Raw genomic sequence first — 24,486 nt, 5'->3', positions numbered from 1 at the left:
AAGCAATTTACAAGGACAGTATAAAGTACTGCTCCATCCCAAAAGAAACTGGTAGAGAACTACAGGTGAAAACACAATGCCAAAGCTGGTTAAGGATAGTATTTTCTTATTCTGCCCAAAGTTTCAAACTGAAATATATGATTACTTTTTAGGAAGAAGAAAAGCTCCCTTACCCCAGCTTCCTGTGAAACGATGCAGCATTAAGGAAACAAAACCAAAAGGGAAAAGAGAAACCCTGCTAAGGTTAAAGTAAAACTTTGGAAAGGCCACAGTTACTATCATGCATGATTGCCATATTACTGCACTGCCGTAGCAAATAATATGAAAACAGTGGCACAGTCAACTTGTGAGCTGTGTTTTGGTGAAAAAAATGAGCACTGCTGGGAGAACACTTGCCTATGGGCATATACAACTTTTGCAGTTGTTTGGACAAAGTGCAGTGTGAGAGCATTCAGAGTTTGTATTTAATTGCAAGCTTTATTTATTTGTTTAAAGACAAGCAAGACCCTTTATAAACACAGCCTGTTAGACTGCATGGTCTTATGTGCTGTGAGAGAAGAATATTCCAGACTTTTGCTTTGCATTCATAGTAGCAAGAAGAATGACCTGCTAACCTTTGGACAAAGCAGATATTTTCCCCTATAAAGGAAGGGCTTAGCCTGTGATCTCAAGCTTTCCTTGTCTCTGTGCTTGGCCATGTTCTCTGATGGTGAGGCAACAGAGTGCCTGGTCTTGGGGGAAGACTGTACAGCTGTGTAAGAATAGAGACATCTTGCATGATCTTTCTTCCTGTCCATCCAAAGAAGGACCATCACATTTTGGCTCCTTGCTGCAAGCAATAGTTTAAATTTGCATGGTATAAAAGCATGTTTGGTATCTCATAAAATACAATTTCATGCCATTACATACCTTGCAATACAAACACAAACCCTGAATGCAAATTCTGATTCTTGGCCCAAATGATGGTATAGCAGTTGTTTAAACAACCAAGTGCAAGCAAAAAGAAATATTCTTTCACAGGATCAGACTGTCGTGCAAATAGATGAGTTTCTCAGGTGGTAACACAACAGAAAGACTTCCACACAAATAATGTGCCAAGCAAAACCAACATTCCCTAGCTCAATGTTGACAGCTTTGCAGTTTTGGATGTGGTCTCCTCAGTTTATAATGCCCAAGTTTACCCGTTAACTTCTTCTACCTTCTTAACCAAGTAATACCAAATTTAAAAGACCCTTAGTGAAACAGACATTGCATTTTCTAGGTGTCATTAAAAACACAACAGTGTCACAAAACCTAATTTGATCAGTGTATTCATTTTTTTTTTATGAGCCCTATGGAGACGTATGGTTTGCCAGGCTCAGTTCACAGCTCTTCCTGTCCAGCAATATTTTCATCTTGCTTTTATTGACACAGTGTCTTCCTTGGAAGATATTTTACCTTCTCTGGTTATGCCCATTTGGTTTCTTATCTGGTGGCAGGTCAATGATGAGCACACATGACTGGGCATGTTCAAACCCTTCCTTGTTGCTAGGGGTTTTTGGGGAGCACTGAGTCTCCAGCATGAAGACCTAAAAAACAAGAAGTTACATAAAACAACCAGTTTAGCACTTGCAGTGGGTCCGGGGCAGGGCGGGGGAGGGCTGGGAATAGGATTCCCTGCAGTGTGAAAGATCAGTTGCACCTAGAAAGGCTGGTTGTTGGAAGGATTATTTTCAGCCATGAAGATATAACAGACACCTCATATGCCATCCTTTGGGGGTGTGTTGTGGTTTAACCACAGCCAGCAACTAAATACCAAAGCAGCACTCACTCACCACACCCCACACCCCATCCCTCTCAAGGATGGGGAAGGGAATCAGGGGAAAAAAGGTAAACCCCATGGGTTGATATAAGAGTGGTTTAATAATTTAAATAAAATATAATAATACCAACCACCACAAAAAGGGAGGCGACAAAAAAAGAGAGAAAAATAAAACTTGCACAGTACAGTTGCTCATCACTCAATGATCAATGCCCAGCCTGGTGCTGAGCAGCCCCTGCCGGACATCTCCCCTCATTTATATATTAAGCATGACGCTCTGTGGTATGGGATATTCCTCTGTCCAGTCTCCATCAGCTGTCCTGGCCATGGTCCCCCCACCAAGCTTCTCGTGCACCTCCTCACCGGCAGAGCATGGAAAACTGAATGGTCCTTGACTTAGTGTAAGCACAACTAGAACATCAGTGTGTTATCAACATTATTCTCATACTGAATTCAAACCACAGCACTGTACCAGCTACTAGGAAGAAAATTAACTCCATCCCAACCAAAGTCAGGACAGTGGGAAATAGGGAAACAACTCTCAGTTGCTGTAGCTTTGTTTTGTAGCTTCATAGTTGTGGCAAATCCTCACTGAAGAGGCCTCAGGGAGTATCACTGATAGTGTCTACAAGAAAAGTATTAATGTTACATTCCCTGCTTTCTTGAGTTCTGCATCTTTAAAACTTAATTTAAAACATGTTTTCTATTCAAACAATGTGTGCCACTACCACATTATTTGTGATCACCAATCTTGGTCTGTGCATCTAAGATTTTCAAGCAGCATCAGAGTATGATTTATCAAGTCAGAAATTGACACCAAACATCTGCTGGCTGTTTTAATCTAGCTGCTTTCCCATGCTGAAACTGTCATATGGTATTTACACTGTTATGGTACCCTGCAGGTCATTAAGTTCAGACTGCTGTGTTTCAAAGAACTTGTTTCATACAACCACTTTCACAGAATGAATAACCTTTGCTGTAGTCAAAACGACCCTAAGAAGGTTTTCTCCAAGTTTGATCTGCTGATTCTGATTAGGAGTTAGTGAATAATTTGTTAAATGTCAGCGTTATCCTCTAGTTCCAAGTAACCCTTTTTCTTCTCTGCAATCCATACCTAGGTATTTATAGAGAAAAATGCTTTGACAGGTTAATCAAATCTTGTTTTCCTATTTTCATATCACCATCTCTATTCTAGTGCATTTTTTGTCCTTTGAATTTATCATTCTTTAACAGAGTATTCAGAAATCTATGTGACATTCTAGATGAGGATTCACAGTGATAATACTATTTCCCTTTCTCTATCAGAGATGTATGCTCACCTTGCATTCCAAATTCCTATTTACAGGGGGACAGTTTTGAGTTTTGTTGGTTTTTTTGGGGTTTGTTTGGTTGGTTTTCTGTTGTTTGTTTGTTTTGTTTTGACTTTTTGTTTTGTTCTTTTGGTTTTTTGTTTGTGATTTTTTTGTTGCTGTTTTAGTTTTTTGTTTGGGTTTTTGTGTGGGGTTGTGGTTTTTTTTTTTTTTTTTTTTTTTTTTTTTTTTTTGTTAAATTTTCTGAATACTACTGTTAGACAATTGATGTTAGCCGGGTGATGAGAAAGTCTTTGCCTGTAGGCCTTGTGAGGAAGATGGTGGAAAAAATACACCTTCATAAAGAAAAGCTCCAAGTTTAAAAGGTTCCCTGAAACATCTGTCAGTACCTGTTGGGCCATGGCTCTGATTCTCCAGTACTCAGCTTCAGCACTTGGCGAGAGGGAGGGGGCTGCCACCTTCACTTCACAGGCATCTCCACTAAAGCTTTCAGAACCACTGTGGAAATAGCCCAACAGGTTCTATAGAGAGACACAACATCAGACTTTCATTGTGCGTTAAACAAGTGACTGTAGCCATGTCCAGCCTGTTTGTGTGAAATACAAGATTCAGTGACCTGTGCCATTCCCACCAGCTAGTCACCTGCCATCTAGCAATTAACAGATCCAATGTAAAGGCAGTACAGCTTCTTATGGATGCGGGTCTGCCAAGACTTCACAAGATCTTTTGTTTACAAATCAGTGAGTTGAAAACTAATCTGTACAGAGCATGCAACTACAACAAAGCAATGTTGTCTTCTACCTAGTTTTTGTCAATCCAGAGGAAGAAATGGATCAAAAGGGAAGTTTTTGCCTATTGAACTCTTCCGATTTTGTACTGGCAAGGCAATTTAAAATAAGTCTGAACTGTAAGCTACTAGTGTTATCTGCATACGTTCAGAAAAACCGACTTCAATCTCCATTGTTGATCCAACATGTTTAATTGTGAATTGATAAATTAACGACCTGTCAAAAGTTAAGTGTATCCACTGTGTGATTACACTTTGACTGACAGCAAAATGGCAGTTTTACCTTTACTGGCTCCAGAGTGGCAGAGAATGCATCCTGCAAGGCACAACATGCAAGCCTCCACATTTCTTCAGTAAAAACAGGCCCTGCTGTCACCAACACATACCTGCAAGGACACAGGAAAATGTTACCATGTTTAAGAAGGAACTAGACAACTCTTACTTATAAAGGGAGAAGGGTGAAAATCCCAATCTTTGGCAGTGTTCAAGGCCAAGCTGGATGGCGATTTGAGCAACTTGGTCTAGTGGAAGGTATCTCTGCCCATGACAGGGGAGTTGAAACTATGTCTTGAAGGTCCCTTCCAACCCAAACCATTCTATGATTCTATGAAAACAGAACAAAAGGCTTACTCAGTAGCTAGCTAATGTTACCCAATCTCCTCAGTTGTTGCCCTGACCTATTTTTGTAAGTACACAATAGTCTTGACTTTTTTTTCTCCTTTGCTCTTCCTCTTTAAGGAGTCATCTTGCCACAAGAACTACACACTATGTAACTATATAAATGCAGTGCTTATTTTGATTATGACTGCAATAACCTGAAGACTGTGAAAAGTGCTAATTACCTCTAAAGACCTGTGAATGCCAGAAGAAAGACCCTTTTCCTTAAGGATCAATTATTGACTAACTATATATAAATAATATACAAGTGCTTTTTTTGAGAATCATACACATAGCAATGCCTAAAATCACAGGTTCTGAAGCACACTGAAAACAGCAAGAAAAGATTAATAAGTCTAAAATTCATTATTCCAATAATAAGAGCTAAGACATATTGTAGAATTCTTTTGAGATGTTAACCAACTTAGTCCACAAGTTCTTCAAAGACAAAGACATAGACATCTTTTTTGAACATGCTAAGAGTGAACAGATTGGATTACCTGATACAGGAGCAACCAACTCTGGATATAATTTCTGTTGGTTCTGCTACACAGGCTACCAGCAACTTGAAAAGATCTTTCAACATGTTATTGATCATAGTTTCATAACCAATATCTGTAAGGAAAAGACACAGACTGATTTTAACATAATTGCCTTTTCATTATAATTAAACAGTCTTGATACACTTACTGCTATTCAGAGAATTTGCAAAACCAAATTCTTTTTATGCAGCTATTTTTATGCATCACATCAAGCTGAAATAAGAACAATCCTTTTTAAGTTAACAATATAAAATGTCTGGCTCAAAGAGGTACAGGAAAAAGTATCTTAGATCCTGCTTCTGATATTCTAGTTCCTTATGATCAAAGTCTTTACATCTTCTTTTGGGAAGTATACTAAAGACTGTGATCTTTTAATTTTGAAGATAGCCCTGCTCTGAGAAGGAGGCTGGTCTAAGTAACTTCCATAAGTGCCTTACAATTTTTTCCCCATAATTCTAAACCCTATAAAGAAAAAAAAAATCCCAATTAGAATTTTTAAACTCTCCTCTTATTTTATGCTTGAGCAACCAAAAAAGCAATGAAACCACCTCCCCAAGTAACTGTTCAGTAACATGTCACTGATTACAGTAGATGTGACACTACAACGACATACCTGAGTGTATGAAATTCTGAATGTGCTCCACTACAAGTTCACTGGAAAGGCCAATGGCATGCTTGAAATTAGAAGATGCCACGTCCCAGTAAGAATGGTCACCATGGCTGCGATGGAGCCAAAGAGACATCGTGGGAAGAAGAAGATGTACAACTGCATAAATGCCAAATCCTGGTCCTTAAAATAAACACAATAATGGTTGTATATATTTGCTTACAAAGCCTACATGCTCAGTAAACTTGCTAGCTTGTTCCAAGCTGAAGCCTGGGGTAATGTTGAAGGAAAGAGGTTCTGAAACTTTTTTGTGGCTGAGAGTGGTAAAGTATTTTGGATGTAGTTATGAGGTACATTTATCCAACAGTTTACCTGCAGTCTTTCCCAACATATCTGCAGGATCATGTGATTTTCTCTTTCCATTTCCTAGACACAAAGCAAACATTTTCTGTGGCTAGGACATTGATAGAGTACCACACCTCTTTACTGTGTAACAAATTTAAGCATATGTTCATATACTCTTATAAGATGCCTTTTGTCAACAGAATGATGCCCTAACTGGAACAACTTACCAACTCTGAGATTTCTCTTTCTAGAAGAGAATGTCTCTGTGTAGCTTTAACACAAGTAACATACTTTATAGAACTAGTTTTGGAATCTAAAAGGTTTAGTTAGGACTCCACTAGCTCACATTTTATCAAGCCCTTTCATTACCAGGTGTCTTGGCAATGTCCCTCAGCAACTCAAAGAGCAGATCCAAAGTAGGAGGCTGGTGCTGACGGGGACAGTTGGATATAGCAGTTGTTAATTCTTCCAGCAGAATAATCCAGACATTGATAAGGCCTACAAGTAAAGAAAGAAATATTAAAAACCTTGGGTAAGATACTGCATTGACCACAGGTGAAACTTGCCCTCAAAAAGTGATGGAAATTAATTAACTAAGTAACTTAAAGATCATGGTTCTTGTGTGTTTACTGTTGCTGTGTAATTGTTGTGGGCAACAGCCATTTTTGAAATTATGGTTTCATTTCCCCCCCCTTTTTATCAGGTTTGTGTTTTGTGCCGTCCTTCCTTATCCATGTACACCTTGTTCTTGTCATATTTCACTATTCCTACTAGTCCAGTCTCTTTAACCTTGTGTAAAACATCCCACAAAAAATATGAGTAAAACCTCATCTCAAATGCTGCCCAGAATAGCTCCTTTAGGTTATGCTTTTAAGTAAGGCTCCTGAGGAGACTAGCCATAATTTAACTGGCTCTATTTGGTACTCAAAACTGACCAGTAAAAATGTCTCACGAGGTATCATCAGGCTGCCTCACATGTCATCTTTAACATCTAAAGAGGTCACAGAGCTGGATAACTGCCAGAACAGCAGACAGGATACAGGTGAGCTCTCATCTATACTGGCAAACAGATAACCCCTAAAAGATTATGGGATACAACTAATTTTCAATACAATTTTGAAGATGGTTAGGAATTGCTGACCTTTAATTTTTCACAGATCCCTTAAGTACTTGCTAGTCTGCCATGATATCATGAACAGCTAGAAGGATCTTGCACATTACACTCTTAAGTTGCCTTAGAAGGCTATGGGTTCATTAGGCTTAAAATGGATTTTACTTTGGTTCACTAGTAAGTCCATGTTCTCTGCCAGTGCTAGCTATGCTGACGTAGTCTGTATCTGAATGATGTTTGCTGGCTACTTATGTTCTGAAAGCAATACAAGAGGGAACTTAGTTTAAGATTCATGGAGCTTGCTGACTGCAAGAATCTTCCTGAGAAACAAGGAAAAAACAGTGAAATCATTACTTTGTAACTAGGTTGATCATTTATTTAGTCACACCACTTTCAAAGGGCAGTATGTATGGTGACATTGTTTTCAGGCAGTTAGACTTTAATGATACTTCTGGATAAGGAAACAGCACGAATGACTCAGAATGAAATACAGGCGTTTTCTAAACTGGGAGAACTGAGTATCTCTAAAGCAGCCTCTTGAAGAGTCCAGCATAAAATCAAAGACACCATGAAAATACACTGCAGATATGGCAAAGCAGGCTAAAACACTTTGCCTCATCCTGGTACTGACTTTGAGCACCAGAGTGCCAGGTGAAGACTGCCTCGTGTCTTTGTGAAGTCAGTTCAACTAGCAATGTTCTAACACCACTGCCATGTAAATAACAAATTAGGTGACAGTATCAGTGCTTAGCTCTAACAAGAACCAGAAGAAGGTTTATTTGCTGCAGGGTGATATTTCTATTTACAGCAAGACATTGACAGGCAGAGTCACTTCAGAACAGCAGGCAACTGAGGTGGGAAGACCCTAGGTCAAGTTCCAAGTCTGATTCAAAGCAGAGGCTTCAATGACTTGGGTCTCCTGCATCCCAGGTGAATATCCTAAAATACTCTGATAGGGAAAAACCAAACCAAACCCAGCACAGAAAGAAGAAAGTAAAAGGTTGTTTTGTGAAAAACTAGGACTTGTGACTTTCTGGTTTCAGAGAACAGCTTTTCTCTCCTTTATCCAGAGTAGCAGTGGAACAGGACAATCCATATGGTGGAAGAGTCTAGATAAAAGTAGGTACCAAGGGCCAGTCTGGTGAGGCATATGAATGAAATGCATTGGAGTCAGCCTGCTTTCTGCCAGGTTGCAGCTGACTCCTCACTGAGGCAGCCTGGTGGAACAGGTCAGTAGTTCACATATTCCAAAGTGACTGTACTGCTGTGAAGGTCTCCTGAGCCCAGAAGCCGTAAGGCTGCATTCCTCTATTGCTTGGCTCTGCACACATCTAGTTCATCCAACATCTGATTAATCCACAACCCATATAAACCACACAAATAATCAGGAGGCAAATGCTGCTTGTTTTTTCTGAAGGTCATAGTGCTTTTTATGGACTTCAGAAATTCACTGTTTATTTCAACAGACCACAGAACATAAGTTTGGAAACACTTAAACAATTATTCTTCATCTTTCCAGACAGTAACTCAATACTGGTATTTTTTTCTGTTAAAGGCAGGCCTGCCAATACCAACTTTAAAAGGTTTTCACTCCTTTACTTGAGCTGTGGTCTAGAAAGTATTTTTGTGTTAGCTCTCAGAAATGCACAATGGTTGTATTATGAGTATCAGAATAATCAAATTAATTGGTAATCAAAATATTGTTATCTTGCCCTAAGAGAGGAGTTGTATTTTTCTTATATATGAACTGTACCTTTTACATAAAGAAGGTGACAGGACCTGAACTTCCAACTTCTGTGTGTGCACGTGGGTGTGTGTAGACAACAAGGAGACAATAAACTATGAAGTTTTCCCTCCTTTTTGCTTTCAGCCGTTGGCAAAATATGCAGCAACACATAGAAGAAGCAATTGATTAGTTCTGCATTTACTGCTTTCAATGCACTTACCAGTGTCATCATCAAAGTCAGAAAGGATGCACTCAATCCCATCCTCACTGCTGGCTGACTGTTCCTGTGCTCTCCGGGGCAAGTTAACCAGCCGGCCACTGAGGAAGATGGGTTTCAAGGGCATTTTATAGATTTTGGCTAACAACTTGGGAGGGTGGAGAAGAGGAGAGAGAGAGAAAAAAAGAGAGTATAAATATCCATGGGAAAGTTTGTAAAAGCGATCACATACAATACAGGTACATAAAAAAAAAAAAAAAAAAAAAAAAGCATGCAAACACAATTAGAGGCCAGAAGTCTTCAGTTCACTGACAAGTAAAGGGTTGTGGGTAAAGAGAGGGAGAGTAGCAATTTAAATAACACATTTCTGAGGTGGGAGTGTACTCTCTTCTTATTTATGAAGGGCAAATGTTACAACTCACTGATTTCATCTATGACCTAATGAAGCTCTGTTAGCTATACACAGAATATTTTGAAGCTCTGAAGGACTACATAAATACTGGTAAAAGGGTTTGTAAAGGTTTACTTCAGAGCTTCATTGCCTGGGTTGTCCATTACACAACAGATACAAAACGCAGAATTGTGCTATTGCAGAGATGCTACCAGCATTTTATCAGGTCTTTCCAAGTAAATAATGTACTTGCAATATACAGACAGGATTTTTTTTTAGTCATTCCTGTTCTTCTTTTACTGGCAAGTTAAAAAGTACAAGATATAAATGGTTGCTTCTTTTAAAGAGGAGAAAATATTTCCCCCTCACTGTGAACCAGGGTTTGTAAGGATGAGGAATAGCAATGTGGTGCAAATAGTTTATAGACAGAACATATATTAGATATACACATAGATATTTACTAATTTTTTTAGATGAACAAGATAGCAAGCTGAGTTTGGTATGTCTGCTATTATTCTGAGTTGCCTTATTCTTCCCTTCCTTTCTCAGTCTGCACACTGAATCCACCCATTATCTCTGAATTTAGATATTAAGTCCTTTCAGCAATGATAGTATCTTTTGTTGTGCATTTGTATTGTACCCAGAAAAAACATGGCCTGAGTCCAACAAAAAGACCCGCAGGTGCTACAAAAATACAAACAACATTATAAAATCAGACAAAAATTGTCCAGATAACCCTGGATAATAATATATGCTGTGAGCAAGGAGATTACAGGAAACATGCCAGCATTCTAATTATTAGAGATTTGTCCTGAACTTCACATATGTTTGCATGGTGCAAATAAGTTGCTTCTGCATTTCAGAGGGTGTGACCTGTTTTTCTTAAAATATGAGAATTCACAACTTCTTGTTTTAGTTTTTTTTTTTTGTATTTCATTCCCAACACCGTTTATGGTAACTGTTTAAATAAGAATGACATTAGCTTTGAGTAATGTTACTACTAGGTTTTGAGCATTCACATTCTCTCATATGCTCCCTGGGTCTGAGTGTTTTTATCTCCTCGGTTTTCCCACTGCTAACTGGCCTAGAAGGCATGACATTCCCTCAGATCACCACTGTCCATTTGGCAGTGTAGGGTATTACCATCAGGGTCACCACAGACTCTGTTGGGTTCATGCAAATCATCCAATGACTGACGCAAAGCCTGCAGGTTAGAATTGTTTCCTAGGCCAGGTTTGTGCCTGTATAAGGTTGTTCATCATACCTGAGAACATCTCCTGAGGTAATCAAGAGCAGGAAGGCACAAGTCTGTAGATGCAGATCCTGATCCTGGCACACAGTCACCCATCTCCTTACAATCTACTTCCCCTGGGGACAGGAAAGGCAGCATTGGGAAGGACAGAAGAAAAGAAACAAACAGAGTATTAGCTTTTTCTCATTCAGTTATGCCCTAATGTCCAAACAGAATCCAGGAAACATCCTTTGTTTGATCTTCTTAGATGACAACCAGGCGACCCCCACTGAAACAATACAGTAATACTGGTCACAGTTTGTACATGAATTTTTATATGAATAAACATTTTAGTAAGCATATGCCTATTTAACACCTCTTTAGTAGAGCCTTCGAGAGTTCTAATAATCATACAATTATATTATCTGTCACACTGACTCCATTTTCTTCCGTGGGTGTAGGAATTACTTGCTCATATTCATCCTTTGCTCAATTACTATACTAATTTTTTTCTATTCATTTCCACCCCAGTGACCCGGAAAATTCTTCTACCACAAGTTCTTTCCTATTAGTTTATTTACTGCTTAAAGATATCATTTTCTATTTTGTACTACTACACTTCCTTCTGCTGTCTAATGCAGGTGTCAAGGTCTCACAGTTCCAGCTTATGATACGTATCCTCAGGCTCTAGTGCCTCACTATGGCTGGTATTCCCAACTTAAATCAGCAGACTGCTCCTTCCAGACCAGTTTCACTAACTGAATTCAATAAGCAGAGCAATTCCAAGGCATTCTGCTACAGAGCTCCTCTCTGGATAACTCCTATCCACCATTTTCCCCATCTGCCGGTCTGTCTGGCTCCCCTCTCAGCCAATGTTCTGCCCACCTTAGAATACTTGGCTCACAACCATTTTTCCAGTTTAGCCAAATACTTCCCATTCAGTGCTAAATCTGAAGCTTCACTAAATGCCTATAGACATTAACATTTTCTTGCCTTAAAAGCTATTCCTCTCATAAAAAGCACAATATGAATATTAAATCCTTTTATGAGATCCTACTTTGTTCTCCTTTCACGATATTTATTTGCTTTTTCTATGCTCTTAGCTATTTCCTCCATAATGTATTTTAAAGTTTTGTCTACTACTGAGATCAGCCAAGTCAGCCAGTGAAGTTTGAATCCTTTAGTTTTACCACAAAATGCACATAGTATGGCTTTGTATTTGCTGATGCATCCCATAGTTCTATTACCTTTAATACAAAAAAAGACCTTGCTTTTTGATATGTGACCACAACGGGGTCAAAATTATGTCATCTCATGAAAGTAAGAAACCTAAAAGCTTAAAAGGGCTTTTAAGCTCTCCATAAGAAACATGAGTTCCCTCTACTGGTACTGGACATGCAAGTTTATATCTCTTTTGTAGTAATAACTACAATTACAATTACATCACAAACTGAATTCTGCCCCTGTTGAAATCAATGGTGAAATAGCTCAGTGAGACAAAGAGTAACATTAAAGAGTAGATCTGCTGCAGCTAGGTGCTTCATTTAAATCAAAAGGAGTTGCTTACAGAACTAGAAACCTCTGTGAATTAATATTCATATAGAAAGAAAAGGCCCCATTTTATCACTACTTAGAAGTTCTGTAATTTACATACACAAAAAAACCCCAACATTGTCAGAGTTCAATAAAAAGTATCAAATTCTAATGATCAAGGCAAGCCATGGATCACCAGCATGGGAGCAGAATGACCCAGCAGCATTTGCCTTTGTTCTGCAGGCTGGTGAAGCATGACAATTACACTGCAGGGTCAGCCTGACACGCTATGCCTGGTCTCTGCTGCCTGCAGTGTAAAACATGCCCTGCTCTGTTGCAAACAATCCATGCTGCCTCTGCACAATGCCAGGCCATTTCTGCAAAATGCTAGGTTTGGAGGTTTTTTTGTTTTATTGTTTACACGAATATAAGCAAGTCTGGATGTAAACAAAGATCAAATTAAGAAGCAGACAGTTAATAGGGAGATGCATTTTTGCTGCTATAAAATCTTGAACTGATAGTATTAAAAATGTTATGGAAATAATCCCTTGGTCTTGATTCTGTTTTATTCTTTTGAAGCATTCTGGACTCAAGTTCTTCACCGCCCCTCTCTATGCTACCATGCTATGTCTTACATAACTGAATTTTCCTCTTCTGCAGGATCAAGCTTGACATATCATGACTTAATAGGAATGGAAAATATTTACCCAATCCTTTGACAAACTTCATAAGGCACATAATATAACTGGTGGCAGCATTGGCAAAGACCTGGATGTTGTCTGTGTTTAGAAATGCTTCAAAGACATCAAACACTGGAGCCTGGCGTTTCCCTGTGGAAATAACAAGATGAGAACTCTACCTCACCCCCCTTTAAAAATCATTTTCCAACTGTTTTTCACCAATTTAACTGAATCTGTAGAATCTTTTCTTTTCTGGGCAGAGACAGAAATTATCTTAAAAGTAAAACCTGCTCTTGCTGCTGAGGCAACTCATGTAGCCTTTCATAGGGAGTGATAGAGATTCCCTCCTTTGCCCAGTCTATGACAAATACCAACTTATGTCTGTTCAAATGGTAAGAGCAGGTTTGAGCTCTTGAACTCAGGAACTAATACTTCTGTTTGGTGGAGGTTTCTGTTTAGTTTCTGGTTTAGTTTTTGATAACTGCCAAGATGACATTAATCATGCAGAAAACTATTCACACTATACAGTAACAAAATAGCCTTGCTTTTCCTAAGTAGATTATCAGTCTTCAAAAGCTGTGTACACCCACAATCAGCCATCAGCCATAACAGATCTCAATCACAAAATTTAGGAGGAAAAACACATCCCTTACACATGACTTGTCACATTCAAAAATACTTTCTAATGGGGCAAAAGAATAGAAAAAAATAATAACACATTTCCATACAAGCAAACATCTCTGGGAGGGATGCACATTCTTATAGAAATGTGGTCTGTAATAGCACCAGGAATCTGAAAGCCTTGTGATCACATGCCTGGACAAGCACTTGCCTAGATTATCACACTAAGTTACCCTGATGAATAAGAGCAATAGGTTTCATACAGCAAGGAAGACAGTCCACAAGAGACATGCTGGTTGTATACAGTCCTTTCTCCAGCAGGACAGTGACAAATACTCAGCCAAGCTCAGTACCCTTGCCTTACTGTCTTGCTCAGAATTATTCAAGTAGATTTGAAGCATTTCTTTCTCATTCTACTCATTTGTTAGAATGTAGAGGATAAAAGGTCAGAACAATATGTCTGCTTTCCCTCCTACCCCAACTAATACTTCAGACACTTCGGTACAGCTGTGGAGTGTTGTAGTGCTACTGTTCAGTTTGGGTATTAAAATATATTAAGTTAGTTACTGTGTCCCCCAGGGAATCAAAAGCACATATGAAACAGCACAGTAAGTCCTTACCCATAGAGTATTCTCCTACAAGGTACTCTTTAACCTCTGACTTGCTGCTGCTGTGCACCGTTTCCAGGGCACTGAACAGGGGTCTCCATCCCGACTGGATCTGGGTAGAACACATTTCTACCAACTCTCCTATAGAGGTGATCACCTGCAGGCAGTGTAGGAGGGGTTAAAAGAAAAAAAAAACCAAAAACCCAAACTGATATACACATGGATCTTCAGAATGAATGAGGATGGCTTTAAACATATTTCCAGATCTCACTATGACAGTCTAGACTAATTCATTATTTAAAAATTTTTAGATAATAGAAAATCTTTATTTAATTGCTTTAAAGCCTAAAGGTCTACTGTCTCTGTGCTCTGCCACAATGCTGATTAGGTAGGCAGAGCACTCCCAATTCCTTGAAGATGATCAAGGAGCAGCATTCAAAGGGAATTTGGGAAACACTCTCATGGGGGCCAAGTGCACTCTGGAAGCCATTCTTACAGGCATGAAGGCCAGATACAGACATGTTGATCAGAGCTAACTTGCCTGGTCTTGGACATCCTCATCACACAGCTCCAGCTGCATGATGCGCTCAAAGGGGCGGAAAAGCGCCTCGTTGAAGTGAAAGTGAGAAGGCTCATTCCAGTCCACCAGCACTTCGGTGAGGATGTCGTGGATGAAGGAGACAGCCTTCTGAGACACATGTCTCTCCTTGTGACAGGCAGCCTGCAGAGAAAGGAGAAGTATTAGAGTGTGCCCAAACAAAAAATTTGCTTTTAGTCAGACACTTTCAAGAGAGGTAAGCACTACATGTTATTGAACCCTCCAAACAGCTTCCCCACTGATGTGACTAGGGACCCCACTGCGGTGAAAACGGGAGAGTACTGCCATGGAAACAGATGACTGAGACTCTGAGCTGCCTGGAGAGCCACAGATGTATGAAAGTTTGCTGACAATTAAAAAAGCATAGAGCTAAAAATAAATAAATAAAATACTAAAACCCACAGAACAGAACTTGTGGGAAATGTTTTGTTTCGACTGTGTGACCGTTCTTCCCTTCAAAAGGGAGCAGCTGAGCTGGCTTTACGCGGGAAAAGAAAACTTGCATCCTTTTATGGGAAGAATTGCAAGGATGCAGACCTTGACCGGGAATACAGGTAGATGGAGGAGACACTTAGAGCCCCTTGGGGTGGTTTCAGGTTTTTCACCAGACACAATTTGCATCACATAACAAAAGCCCAACACCCTGTCCCTGGGCCTGCCCATTTCAATCACTTGCAAGCACACTCCTTGGTGGCAGTATCACAATATACGACACAGTCTATACAAGAGAGAGCAGACTTGACAATGTTGAAGGTTGTTATATATATATATATATATATATATAAGAGCTATCAAGCTTTCTCCACCTTTTTTAGCTTTGCTGTTTTGTGCACACATTCCCATTTTTGTCCCCCATTCCTACCTCTACAAGGTGAGGTGCCACCAGGCTCCAGCAGCGCATGAGGTGGAGCAGTGGGCGGGATTTACTCCTTACGATTCTGAGCATGGCATCACCAAGTCGGAATAAGTGAAGTGCACTTCTCCTGTCCTGTGTAGATTTTACTTCACCTACAAGAAAGGAGAAGATTAAATGGAAGCCAAGCATCAGCTTAGCTTAGCTTCTCCTCTACTCCTAAATGTCTGAACTGGAATTAGAAATTACTTATCAATATTAAGTTGGTGAGGAGCTTCAGTGGGGTGACAAAAAGAAAAAAAAAACCCCAAAACTGATGTAAAGCACACCCTACGCCTGTGTAGGTAAAAGAACAGGAGATGGACCCAAGTTCAAAGAAAAACTTACCAAACATACCTTAAGTGATCACTTTTTTTGCCAACATTAGAGACAAAGCTTGGAAAAGTAGTGTAAAAAAGTTATTAAGACCCAAAATGGTAGTTACAAAAGCTTTTGGTGACATCTACAGGAAAGATTATAAACTGCAAATTATTTAGCTTGGGTATTTAATTTTGTACTTCTTATTAAGCAAATGATACAAAGAACAGAATGTGAGAAAATGCTTTTCTGTTCCCCAGTCACTAGCACTTGTTATTTCTTACTGAAAGGGATTCATCTTCCATTGCTCTTACAACATTTTGAAAGACACTTCATACTCTCATTTCAAACACAGTGGTGCTTCTATCTCTACCAAAAGATGTAATCAGGGGACATACCACTTTTAAAATAAAAAATAGCACTTAATTCCACTATCCTAACTTTAATTTCAGTTTACAACTACTGTTGATTGAACACTACATATATGATAAGAGGAAATATATTTATTAAAATTAGAGTTATGAATGATGAGGTCTGGAGACAAGCAAGAGCAAAAAACCCAAAAACTTGAAGTGTCATATTGAGAAAATGACAAGTAGCACTTCAGGGAGATAGGAAACCAATTAAATTGGAAACATAAGATAAAAACTGTGTCTGCCACAGGACAGAACAACACCTGTATAACTAATGTAGCTTCTACAGGCATAGTATAAATTTAAGTGAAGTATCTTCCTTTGTGTCCAGTTCTTCTGCTTCATTTGAGATAGTGATGGAAACAACAATTTACAGGCTTTGTACTGTGGGGTACATGCTCTACTCTGTTGGGGAAAATCAAGCAGGACAAATCCCACTGCTTTAACATTCTTCATTTGTGGGCTTTGTTCTCTATTGCCCGTTTTCTGAACACTTTTGAGATTATCCTACTGTCAAATGTCTAACCTAAATCCACTGTCTTAAGTCTAGATTGACCCAAGTTTCCATACTGAACTGGGTTCAAAAATAGAGCTGTGATTATATATTGGGGGGCAATTAACACCCCCAAAGTCCAAGAACCAAATAAATGTCCTGTGATGTGTTGCAAAGCAGGTGTGGATGTGGTCCCTGTCCAAAAAAAGTGCTCAATCTTTTCTAAAGGTTTTGAATTAGTCCTACAATTCTAATAAGGAAGATCTTATTAGACTACATACTGTGTTTTATTTGTACCTTGAAATTTCAATTGAAAAAAATTGTAAGAATACAAGGTAAGTCCTGCAAACAGTACAATTGTATATAAAACATTCTGTACAGGATCTTCAGGTGATTTACCTGGCATTGCTAGTGAGTAATCAACTGTATCTGTGACTGAATGGAAAAGCTGGGCCTGAGAAGCCTTCTTGAGCTGGTAAAGGAAGCCTGCCAGTGCCGTCAAGTTTAACTTGTCAGCAGCGTCTTCAAAGAGCCTGTAGATAAAGAACAGAATCTAACTGAAAAATTAATGAGATGCAGACTTAAATGTGTATGTAAGAGGACAACTCTTATCTGCTTGTGGCTTCTGTATGTTGCTTTTGGTGACACATTAGGTTATTGAGAGCTTTTTCATTTATACAGTGCTGCAGCAAGACTTTGATCCAGAAGCTTTATTAATTGGAGGGTGGAAAGTAGGTTGCTATGGGATCAATCAGAACCCTTTCAAGATTCAACTATGGCGCTGAAACAAAAAGTCACTTTTTCCAGTTATCTTAATGCTATAAGCCATTCATGAACCAGTAATTAAAAAACCAGTCAAAACATGCCCATTCCTCACAACACAGATGATCATAGCTTCACTGACTTTAGAGCTACACCAGTTTGATCCATCTGAAGTTACCAACCCTAACTTGAAAAATAAATTAATTCAAGTCTTAAACCTAAGGTTACTGTACCTGAATTGCTATTTTGGAATATTGCGCTGGTTTTGGCTGGGGTGGAGTTAATTTTCTTAACAGTGGCTAGTATGGGGCTATGTTTTGGTTAAACAATGAGAAACACAAGTAAGAGTAGTTATTTTCAGCTGCAACGGGCTCTTAGGATTTAACAGTTAAAATCTCTACACATATAACAGTAAGTGTGGTTACACTGGAGAGGGCTCCACAGAGATTACAGTGAAATTTTACACGGTGCAGCCAGAAATTGACAAAAATATGATTGTCTGTGTTGCTTTTCAGGCAAAACTTTCTATAGTCCTAAGAAACAAGAGATTGAGTCCTAATAAGCATTTGCACTTAAGTAAAAGGGTAGAAATGAAACCAGCATCATTTAAATTATTCTTAAATTATTCTTTATTAAAAGTATTGTTATTCTCTAATCCTCAGAACCAAGTTGTATTATAAGCTTCCTAACTAAAAGGTATTTTTATGCCCAGAGTCAAATTTCTACAAGCAGTTTATGCATGACTTTTGGCTCTGAATTTACACATGACACCTTCCTATGGGCAGAGATCAAGATGAAAAGTGTTAGCTGAATAAAAAGGTAATTGCAAGCATGCAAACCCAAGAAATTTTCAGCTGTAGCCTGGGCTGCTTGAAAAAATAGCAGAAATAGTATCAGCTGGCAGACCATGGAAAAGGACATTTAACATAGCCATTGTGTGACCATACTTGGTTCCCTTCCTCCTCTGGACGCACTGGGGAAGCCTGACAAACTGTCCATGCAGCCCTGACAGAAGCAGCTGCTTTCTGACTGACACTGCTCTTATCAATCAGTCCCTTCTGGTCAAGACAAGACACACATTTATTTTGTCTGCTTTACTGAATACAACCTGTCAATTTACATGCAAGGAATAAATCCACCACTCTCAGGATGCATTTGATTTGCTTGGCATATTTACTGTTGTGCACAGACATACTCAGCTCAGTACTTGCAGGTACTGCAGAGATGAAAAAAGCCAGGTCTTTTAGAAGCTGCTGGTTGTGACAAACATGCAGCTCTCCTGTGAAATTCAACTGAAGCAAGTGGCTGCAACAAACAACGATTAGACCCACTGCAGCACAAAAAGGGCCATTTTGGTACTGTTTTGGGAACAAGGATTCTGGTTCCTGACAGCAGTGCTTTTACCTGTCAGCCTGTGTGGAGAGTGTGAGAACAGCCTTGGCAGCACTGGTCCCACACAGCAGACTGCCTCCACGGAAGTCAAAAGCTCTGCCCTTACTGCTGTCCTTGATGAGATCCTGGATAGAAACTGGCTGAATGACCGGATGGCTGCTGAGCGTGGTCTCCTGCTCGGGGGTCAGTGCCTGAGGAGCCTCCCCGGGCTCAGAGTCTGGGTGCAGCCCTCCAGGTGCTTGCTGTGACTGGGTGATGGTAAGGGAGGGCTGGGCAGCACCATCACTGAAGTGGGTGTGCTCCAGCGTGCTGATGTACTCACACACCCTGAGAACACACAGGGGAAGCAAAAAATTAACAAACACCTTGAAACAACCACTCCTCACTGCACTAATCGCACAACATTTTCCTCAAGCCATAAACAGACAATTTCTAACTCTCAGGTTACTCATAGATAACATCTCTTCTTACATCCTTTGGCCCCTCATGTGCCTAGACAGCAAATAGTTTGGTGGAGGTGTCTGAAAAGCCCATTTAGGTTCCTGGGTCTGCTACAGTCTTCTGGTAACTTTGAAGCTTCTAAGCATTGATTTTGTCCCTGAGCAGTGGTAGAAAACAGCACCATCTTTTGTTTTAGAGATACTGGCAGTTAATTCACTCTGACACTATACAGAACATTCACAGAGTCTGCAAAGCCCTTTTTCTCAGTCCGTTACTTTCAGGCAACATGGTATGAATTCTGGCTATTTTGGGAAAGCTGGTGAGTACCTGAACACATGAGGCCAACAGTCCTGATTATGGCTTCCCATCTCCAAACCCACATTGAGGACTGCATCCATACACAAAACATGAGCAGTGTGCAGGCAGACTCCCTGCACTTTCCCCATCTGCTCCAGTTTCTGCTCCACTTTCTGTTTCACTGCAGCATGAAAAAAGAATAAAATAAAATTAAGTTCTCCAGCTTTTAAACAAACACTGTTTTGTATACACGGTGATGGGCAAAGGATTACAGTCTGAAATCTATAAAAGAACATGAATTCTAGACAAAAAAACCCCAAAAAATCAGAGAAACCAATTTCTTCCTAATAAACCTAAGGCAGCTTTAAAACTAAAATCCTTTTTGACTGATCCTATATACATGAAAAAAATCAATGCTAGATTGACACCCTCCACCCCCAAATTCACATCCTGTTGCCTACAGAACAGTTGCAGATTGCCAGTGATATTTCTCTTCAGAGATGGCTGACTGGATATTTATTTATTTTTACCAAAATCTCCTTTGCTATGGAAAAAAAAAAAAAAAAGCATTTGTGGATTGCACATGTATTTCCACACAAAAAGTTTCACCAAAGAGCTCTTGTCAAAGCAAAACTAATCTTGATCTGAACTACAACCATCTGGATCTATTTATTTTTTCCAAGAATCCCCGAAAAGCTTTGTTTTTATGCTGCATTGGAATGGAAACAAGTTTTGAAGCTTTGCAAGCTTTCACAGAACAGATCTGTTGGCCGCTGGCCACTGCTGCTGCCTCCTCTTTGCTTCAGCATGGTCTGGTCAACTCCCTTCAGTCATGTCCAGAAGAGCAGTCAAAAGCTTCCTTAAGCTCAGGCTTTTTCAGTTTTGTTTTCTCTACCAAGACACCAAGTTTAAGTACCAAGCAGGGTCATTTGTGCAACACTGTGTTTTTTTACGGGTTTCTTGCCATTAGAAATCAGACATAACCAGAGAAATTTTATGTACTTCTCCAAACAGTCACTGGAGACAACAATTGACTTTGGCTTACACTGAATTTGAAATGGTGGTATAGAGATGTAAAACTTTTTATACGTTAAAATGACATCATTTTTTATTCCATTTTAATTTAACATGATTCAGAAAGTTTTAAATATCTGATGATGACAGAAAAGTCAGATTATCAGAAAAGATAATCAAGGATATATAAACCAAGACAGGGAGAGGGATGCAAACTCAGCTTACATTACCACTCAACACACAAAAATCCCCAAATAAGCTGTTTCTCTGACGCCCTCTGGTTGTACTAGTATCACAAGGTTTAAAGAGCACACACTAAAAAATGCCATAAGCTTATGCATTATTCCACTGATTTCAGTTCCATATAGAATATAATTAGTAGGACATAATGTCAAGAGCCTAGGACAGCGGGACATGTACTGAAGACACGCATCCCATGTGCCAACAAGTGAGTAGTGCACAGAAGCAGAACAAGAGGGAAATGCCACTATGTGCAGCAAAGTACTTTCCAGTTGAGCTTTGCAGGCAATGGAAGACAAGGTAGGTAATTTAATAATGTAGTTACCTTGAGCTATAGCATCACTGGGTTCTTGGATTTCTTTTTCCTCTTTCTCTTCTTGGACACAGGAGGCCGCAGACATTTGGGCAAGAGCAGATGCACAATTAGCAGCAACTCCTGTAAGGCAACAACACAATTACTGTATGACCAACTCCTCCTCCCCAATCCCATACAACCCCAACAAGAGGTAAGGTCAAGGAAAGTTGGCTGGATATGCTTATGCAGTAGGGCACTCTATGCATATTCCCATAATCCACATTCCTATGCAAAACTGGAGCAGGATGCTGCACTTCTTTGTCCCGAATTCCTTCAAGGAAAGTTACCATCCTAATTTATGAGTCTGCCATGCCATCCCCTATGCAGCAGTACCTAGAGCACAGCTCAGCCGGGCTGCCCTCCTTAGTCCATCCAGGCTCACGCAGATGGAGTCCTTCTCCTTCTGGTTCTGCTCTTTGGCTCCTTCTGCTCCCAATATGAAGGCCAGCCCCTTGGAGCTGCCTGCCATGCGGCCGGTCAGAGGGGTGGACAAAGTGTCAATCAAGTTCTTCCAACAGCCAATTAAAAGGTATCGGGCAAAAGCAATTCCTAGAGTGGAAAAACCATTACTACTATTACTACTAGAAAATGACACAACAGCAGCTTTACCATCAGTGGTAAAAAGTGAAGTCCCATTTGTCCTCTGCATGCTGAACTACCAATTCACAAGTACAATGTACTGACATACTTTCTTTTTAAACTGTTACTCTACACAATTTATCTGAACATGCTTTTGGTACATAACAACCCACTGCCGGTAGACACACTTGTACTTATTATACAGTCTTAGTACCTGCAACAACAGAATCATCTGTCTTCCGGTTCTGGGAAAGAGGAGATTGAGCTGAAGCAGATGCCATCAACTGGCCACCAATTGCACTGCTGCCCAAGCCATCAATGTCTGCCAGAACATTAAAATATGTCAGATTACTATTTGACACATAGATGGTACAAAAAAAGCATCTCTTACTGGCTCTGTGTTCAACTAAGTACTAGCACTCCTGACTTCTCAGGTATGCTTTTTTATTACTCTTTCTGCCAGCCTTCTAAAGCCTTGGTATAAACATGAGCTGTGGCATCTTAGGTTTTGCCCAGTATAACCAATGTTTTGTTGAAAAGGAGAGATATCCCACTCTCAAAAGCTGCCCTCACCCTCTTCAAGTTACACCGCGAACAGCACTTCCAGCAAAGATTTCAATGTATTTCTTACAGTTCAGAACTTCCCACACACTTAAATCTCTGCATTTCTTAGTATAACTTCAAATCTTCCTAAATCCTGTATTAGATGTTCCCAGACCTCAGTCTGAGTTCTCAAGATGCATTGGGATCCTATGTCCTAAATGTAATTTTTAGTAGACCTATGTATGTTCAATCTCAACAAAAGAAATACAACCCTTTCTCCATTCACAACAAAAGACCAGTTTCTTGCAGAGAGTTAAACGTTAGGAACACCAGGTTGTTCTCCTTTCTAACAGCCCCTTCTCCACATACTTCTGAGTATTGCTTTTTCCAAGTGTTCCTTTCATCTTCACAGCTCAATACCTAAAAGTAACACTGAACTCAATATCATCAGCAAAAAACTTTCAGAGCAGTGCCCTTTGATCACTACTTAATGGCTCAGCTGAAGCCAGTGCTCCCCCTGCATACACTATTTTAATTACATACACATTAAAGCAGACAGTGCATTTTATATCAATACAGTATCACAGCCATCCTGCTGTCTTTCAGCTGATACAATTTGGTTTTTTCCCCCTCAAATGAAGCTAAGGATTGTTTTTAAGCATTTGTGCTCCAGGTTTTCAGCTTCTCCCTAGTGCCATTTGGCATATCCCTGGCACAGCTCAAGTCTGAACCAAGGGGAGTCCAGTCTATGGAAGGCATTCAGGATCAGATGCTGCTATTTATATTTGTACTGCACCGCAGGCACACCGAAATGGCTTTGCTATGACATCAAGAAAACAGCAGCCTTACTGCTTAACAACTATCAAGTCTACCAGAACTGAAGCTGACGGAGTTAAGAGATGTTTTGGTCCAGTGAACAAAACTACTCTCCCTGTCTCCCAGGGACAGTTTGGATTTTTTTTAAACCCATGCTTCAAAACCACTCAGTTGATCTAAAACAAACACTTAAGTACCTGCCACAGCTCGGTCTGGCTCCTTCTCTACTGGTAATTCCATGAGACACCACATATTGCATGATGACACGCTGCTCTGTATGTAATGCAATAAAGCAGCGTGTCATTGTAGCTTGTTTTAGACACATTTGGAAGTTAGCCTTGCCACCATAATACTGTACTGACCTGTCAGCATGCTGATAAGAGGAAGGCTGTGTTCCTCAGGGCTTCCCCAGTATCCAGCTTCTCCAAGCATGTTCCTTTCTAGTACCTGGTGGTACAGTTCTTCAACCCAGGCCTGGGAAAACACCATCAACACTCCACTGGACTGGACCTGCTTCATAAACTCCTTCTGCAGAGAATCATAAAAGCCAAATGTAAGACAACAGAGTAAGCCCTACAGCATCAGCCTCAGCCCCCAGATCTACTTCTGAGTAAGGGATTGCAGAAGTGGAAATTAAGTTATGCAAAGAATTAACTGAGGATTACAATCTTAGAATTAAGGTTAAGGTTGGAAAATACCTTCAAGATCATCAAGTCCAACTGTCAACACAGCACCACTCCCATGTTCACCATTAAATCATGTCCTGAGTGCCATACCCACATGTTTTGTGAATGCTTCCATGAGAAGTCTGTTCTACTTCCTTACAACCCTTTCCATGAAAAGAAATTCCCTAATATCTAGTCTAAACCTCCTCTGGCACAACTTGGGATAGTTTCCTCTGGTCCTGTCACTTGTTACCTGTGAGAAGAGGCCTACCCTCACCTCACTATAGCCTCCTTTCAGGCAGTTGTAGACAGCGATCAGGTCCCCCTGAGCCTCCTTTTCTGCAGGCTAAACACCCCCAGCTCCCTCAGCCGCTCCTCATAGCACTTGGCCTCTAGACCCTTCATCAGCTTTGTTGCCCATCTCTGGACTCATACAATTGGCCATGGCCCATCAACCAAGCCTGTCCAGATCTTTCTGTATCTGCTTCTGCAGTGGAGAAT

At 40.0% G+C, this 24,486-nt stretch overlaps 1 protein-coding gene across 1 annotated transcript in view; it reads right to left on the bottom strand.

Annotated features, from left to right (window-relative positions):
* Window positions 1-24,486, bottom strand: part of ARFGEF3 (ARFGEF family member 3) — a gene marked incomplete at both ends in the record, with an annotated part of 82,421 nt that overhangs the window by 3,515 nt on the left and 54,420 nt on the right. The window contains 19 exons of the mRNA XM_082303016.1: window positions 1,438-1,568; window positions 3,501-3,632; window positions 4,182-4,284; window positions 5,056-5,170; window positions 5,711-5,887; window positions 6,419-6,547; window positions 9,107-9,251; window positions 10,759-10,862; window positions 12,966-13,088; window positions 14,180-14,324; window positions 14,709-14,888; window positions 15,628-15,773; window positions 17,281-17,414; window positions 19,048-19,362; window positions 19,804-19,954; window positions 21,353-21,463; window positions 21,716-21,931; window positions 22,176-22,283; window positions 23,683-23,848. Of these exons, the coding sequence (XP_082159142.1) occupies window positions 1,438-1,568; window positions 3,501-3,632; window positions 4,182-4,284; window positions 5,056-5,170; window positions 5,711-5,887; window positions 6,419-6,547; window positions 9,107-9,251; window positions 10,759-10,862; window positions 12,966-13,088; window positions 14,180-14,324; window positions 14,709-14,888; window positions 15,628-15,773; window positions 17,281-17,414; window positions 19,048-19,362; window positions 19,804-19,954; window positions 21,353-21,463; window positions 21,716-21,931; window positions 22,176-22,283; window positions 23,683-23,848 (2,831 nt within the window). The remainder of the gene's footprint in view (window positions 1-1,437; window positions 1,569-3,500; window positions 3,633-4,181; window positions 4,285-5,055; window positions 5,171-5,710; window positions 5,888-6,418; window positions 6,548-9,106; window positions 9,252-10,758; window positions 10,863-12,965; window positions 13,089-14,179; window positions 14,325-14,708; window positions 14,889-15,627; window positions 15,774-17,280; window positions 17,415-19,047; window positions 19,363-19,803; window positions 19,955-21,352; window positions 21,464-21,715; window positions 21,932-22,175; window positions 22,284-23,682; window positions 23,849-24,486) is intronic.

The sequence above is a fragment of the Coloeus monedula genome, assembly GCF_965178545.1.
Source record: "Coloeus monedula genome assembly, chromosome: 2".
In the NCBI taxonomy this organism is placed as follows: domain Eukaryota; kingdom Metazoa; phylum Chordata; class Aves; order Passeriformes; family Corvidae; genus Coloeus; species Coloeus monedula.
This window is presented reverse-complemented; position numbering and strand designations above follow the sequence as displayed.